Raw genomic sequence first — 3,834 nt, 5'->3', positions numbered from 1 at the left:
TGATCCTCCTGATAAGTCTAGTACCCACCTGACACTATACACAGTTACTACAATATTATTGACTATATTCCCTATGCTGTATTTCACATCCCTGTGACTATTTTGTAACTACCAATTTATACTTCTTAATTCGTGCAAATGGTAAGATTTCACTCAGCCATGAAAAAGAATTTCCTTCTTTTTGATGACCTTGACTGGTCAGGTATTTTGTAGCCTGTTCCTTAATTTAGGTTTTCATGATAATTTTCTTGTGTTTAGATTGCATTATGGAGATTTTGGAGAAAAAAAATAAAGCACCATTTTCATCACACTGTAGCAGGAGTGTATACTAACGCCATGACTTATCACTGATGTTGTTGACCCTGATCACCTGGCTGAGGTAGCATTTGACAGCTTTCTCCACTGTAAAGTTATACTTTTCCTCCTTTCATATTTTATTCTTTGGAAGGAAGTCACTATACACAGCCCGTGCTTAAAGGATATGGAGTTATGCATCACCTCTTGGGGAGGGGAGTATCTAATCAATCCTTTTATTTCTGTATGAGAGATTTGTCTATTATCTTCCATTTATTTACGTATTCAATTATTTATTTATATCAATATGGGTTTATGGATAATAATTTATACTTTACGTTACAGTCCAAAACTATGTTATTAATTTTGTTGCTCAAATTATCCCCTCTTTGGCCATTGGGAGCTCTGTGTTCTTTTAACGTACTCCCATAAACATGGGTTTGGGGGGTTCTGTTCGTTTTTTTGAGAACTTCCTTTCTTTCTGGTACTACATAGTGCTCCAAACTCATCTTGTGTATTTCCTGCCCCAGTCCAGTCATTCTGTGTGTTCATAATAGGACTTTTAGTATCAATCTTGATTAAATCTTCAGGCAAAAGATGTCAGAAGAGCCCACCAGCCTTTCCACAATGGGTGGTAGAAAGTTGGTTTCACCTTCTTAGCTGAGCACCAACCTTCAACCAATAAAAGGCATGAGAAGGTGAGACGAGAACTGGAGATCAACAGAAAAACTATTTGTAAGTTGACTTTTACAGAAAAATGATTACACATTATTTCCAAATGGCAGCAGATGAAGAGTTGCTTTTTTATTATCGCAAGCCATGTGAAAGCGGCCTCAATGGGACCATTTGGAAAGTTGAAATGTGTCTCACTTATGATGGAGAATCCTAGCAAGTGAGAGCCTGGAAGGCTGGCTCCTCCGATGGTGGAGGGAAGAAAAATCAAGCCATTGTGTTGGGAAAGGTTTGTACTCCCAACGAGTGTTGTAGCAAAGTGACAGTCAGTATTCTCCATGGGCCAAATTAAAAACCTAAGTCTCTAAGTGTACATGTTTAATGATAAATATCTAAGGAGAGTCCTTGAATGTCTTCTAAACAGTAGGAATTGAAAATAACCTAATTTCAGAGCTTTATCCCTATGTTGTGAATTATATATTTTCTATATAAACATTTATTACTTTTGAAAACAAAATGTTAACTGTTTTAAAATTTTAACACCTGACTAAATACCCTTGTAAGCAACAAGCTAAGTAGGCCTTTATTGTTCCCGTGAAACTTGTTCAACTTTGCTGCAGAATCTGTAAGATAAATAAGGCTGCACATCAGATCACTGGGAAAGTAAAATACTCAGATATTATAGCACACGAGGAACCAGATCAGAATAAATAAGGTTGCCTTACATCATCCTAAAAAGCTATGAACGGAACGCCTCACATAAACTGGAAACTTTTAAATGGCACCTCTAAAATCTGAACTTTACGCTTGTGTTTTATAATCTGTCGAGGGGTTGTTTTCCCCTCACCCCTCAACCCCCACCTGCCCAAACACAGGCTGTGAGCTGATTGGGAGTCCTCAGAAAAATTGAGACTCCTGTCTTGTTTGCTTCTGATTAGAACCAGAGGTTGCTTTCCACATGCCTAGGAAAGCAGTAAGTTTTATTTATTATTTCAAAATCGGTACCTGAGTGTCATAGTCATGGGTGTGCCAAACATCTCGCTTCTGTACCACAGGAAGTTTTTTAGGGTAAACCAATTCTTGACCCTCTACTCCAAGTATCACCTTTTCTAAAAGGAAACAGAGGGAGAAATCACACCTAGCATTGTTAACAAACACCCACAGCGACTGGATAACAGAATTATTCTTACAGAGTTCCCTTGTTCTCAGTTAGTAACCATGCATAGCAACACTGTGAAATAGTATCCCCACTTTTCAGGTAAGGAAATTGAGACCGTTAGTTCCAAATTAGAAAAATAGAAGCAAAATTGGAAAGCAGGCAAAGAAATCAGGATCCTTTAGCTTTTCATCTTGTTCTGCAGTTGTCACCTCTGTCATCTTATTCTTTTCATACCTGTCTCTGGATTCTGCCACCTTTCAAAGCCTGCCCTGGAATGTACTGTTTCAGTGGAAATCACTGATTTTATCTCCCAGGGATGGTTGCATTTGAAGTCTTAACTCTCATAGCTAAATATAAGCCTTTATTTGTTAAAATGATTTTAAGTACTCTTCGATCAGTACTAAACATAATCTACTACACATTTTCTGTCACATGGTTGAGCCCTGCTTACCTCACTAAAGAGTGATAGAGAGGAAAGAACACAGGAATTTGGAGTCTGCTCTTGTTTTAATCAAAGTTTTAGCAGTTCATTGGCTCTGTGATGATGAGCAGCATATCTAATCTCTCTGATCTGTACATATTAGTCTCAATTTCCTTACCTGTACAATGGAGATAATAAATATAGAATTTTAAACATGCTAATATACAAAGTGATTAACGGCTAGCACAGTGTCTGCCACATTACCAATATTCAGTAATGGGTACCCCTTCTCCATCTCACTGTAAGTCAGAGTATTTAAGAGTAATATGGCATTTCATAGAATCAGAGAATCTCAAAATTAGCTGTAATCTAGTCCAAGCCCTATGCTATGTTCTTAGCAAAATCACCAATGGGTTTTCCTGTTTTTATCATTTACAATTTAAACTTTGTGACTAAAGAGACATTATCTCATAGCATAAGAAAAACTTGATAAAAAGATTAAGACATACCTGTAATCTGAGAAATGAGTAAAGTCATGAAAAATAAACTCCTGAGAAGCATTCTGGTAGAAGAGGGACACACAGGCTTGAGAAAAAAAAACATGCACAGTTCTTCGTCCCTGCATCCACAGCAAAGATGAAGGATCTAACAGATAGATAGGCAGTTTTGATCAGGCACAAGGAAGTGTTCCTTGATCGAGTTACACAATTCATGAGATGCTTGAGGCTAAAACCTGGAGGGTGGACATCATGTCCTAATTAAAGGCAACCACTGAGGTGGTGGTGATGGTGCTGGTGGAGGTGAGCTGGGCAGAGTTGCCTTCTTCATGCCTACTATAAATATGGTTCCAAGTGCATTAAAAATTCAAAAGTAAAAAGAGAATCACGTATGCCTTAGAAAAAATGATTAAAGAGTGTTTATGAAAACTTTGGTTGAAGAAGGTCTTTCTATGCAGAATGCCACATGCCACATGTAGAAACTAAAAAGGAAAAACTGATAAAACAAACTAGATAGAAATACTTGAAAACTTTTATTTTCTAGCTTCTAGCTAAATAAACGGTTGGGCTGTAAGGGGCACGAGGATAATGGCCTTTAGAGTCTGTGTGAAACACAGGATATAGATTCTTATTCCAACCCAGAGAATCATTGAGATGACCAGGGAAAATGAGGGAAAATAACTTAATCTTTTCTTCCTTTCCATTTTCATTGAGATGTAATTGACACAGAGCACTGTGTAAGTTTAGGGTGTACAGCGTGATGATTTGACTGACATACATTGTGAAATGAT

General features: G+C 37.5%; 1 protein-coding gene across 1 annotated transcript in view; it reads right to left on the bottom strand.

Annotated features, from left to right (window-relative positions):
• ADAM7 (ADAM metallopeptidase domain 7) overlaps positions 1-3,107 on the bottom strand; it is a 52,117-nt gene extending 49,010 nt beyond the window's left edge. Inside the window, exons 1-2 of the mRNA XM_023530768.1 lie at positions 3,056-3,107; positions 1,972-2,075 (exon numbers count right to left, since the gene is read on the bottom strand). Of these exons, the coding sequence (XP_023386536.1) occupies positions 1,972-2,075; positions 3,056-3,107 (156 nt within the window). The remainder of the gene's footprint in view (positions 1-1,971; positions 2,076-3,055) is intronic.
• Positions 3,108-3,834: the final 727 nt, after the last annotated feature.

Source organism: Pteropus vampyrus, unplaced genomic scaffold (genome assembly GCF_000151845.1).
Source record: "Pteropus vampyrus isolate Shadow unplaced genomic scaffold, Pvam_2.0 Scaffold53, whole genome shotgun sequence".
Lineage (NCBI taxonomy): Eukaryota > Metazoa > Chordata > Mammalia > Chiroptera > Pteropodidae > Pteropus > Pteropus vampyrus.
Note: the sequence above shows the minus strand (reverse complement) of the source record. Positions and strands in the feature narration are given on the sequence as shown.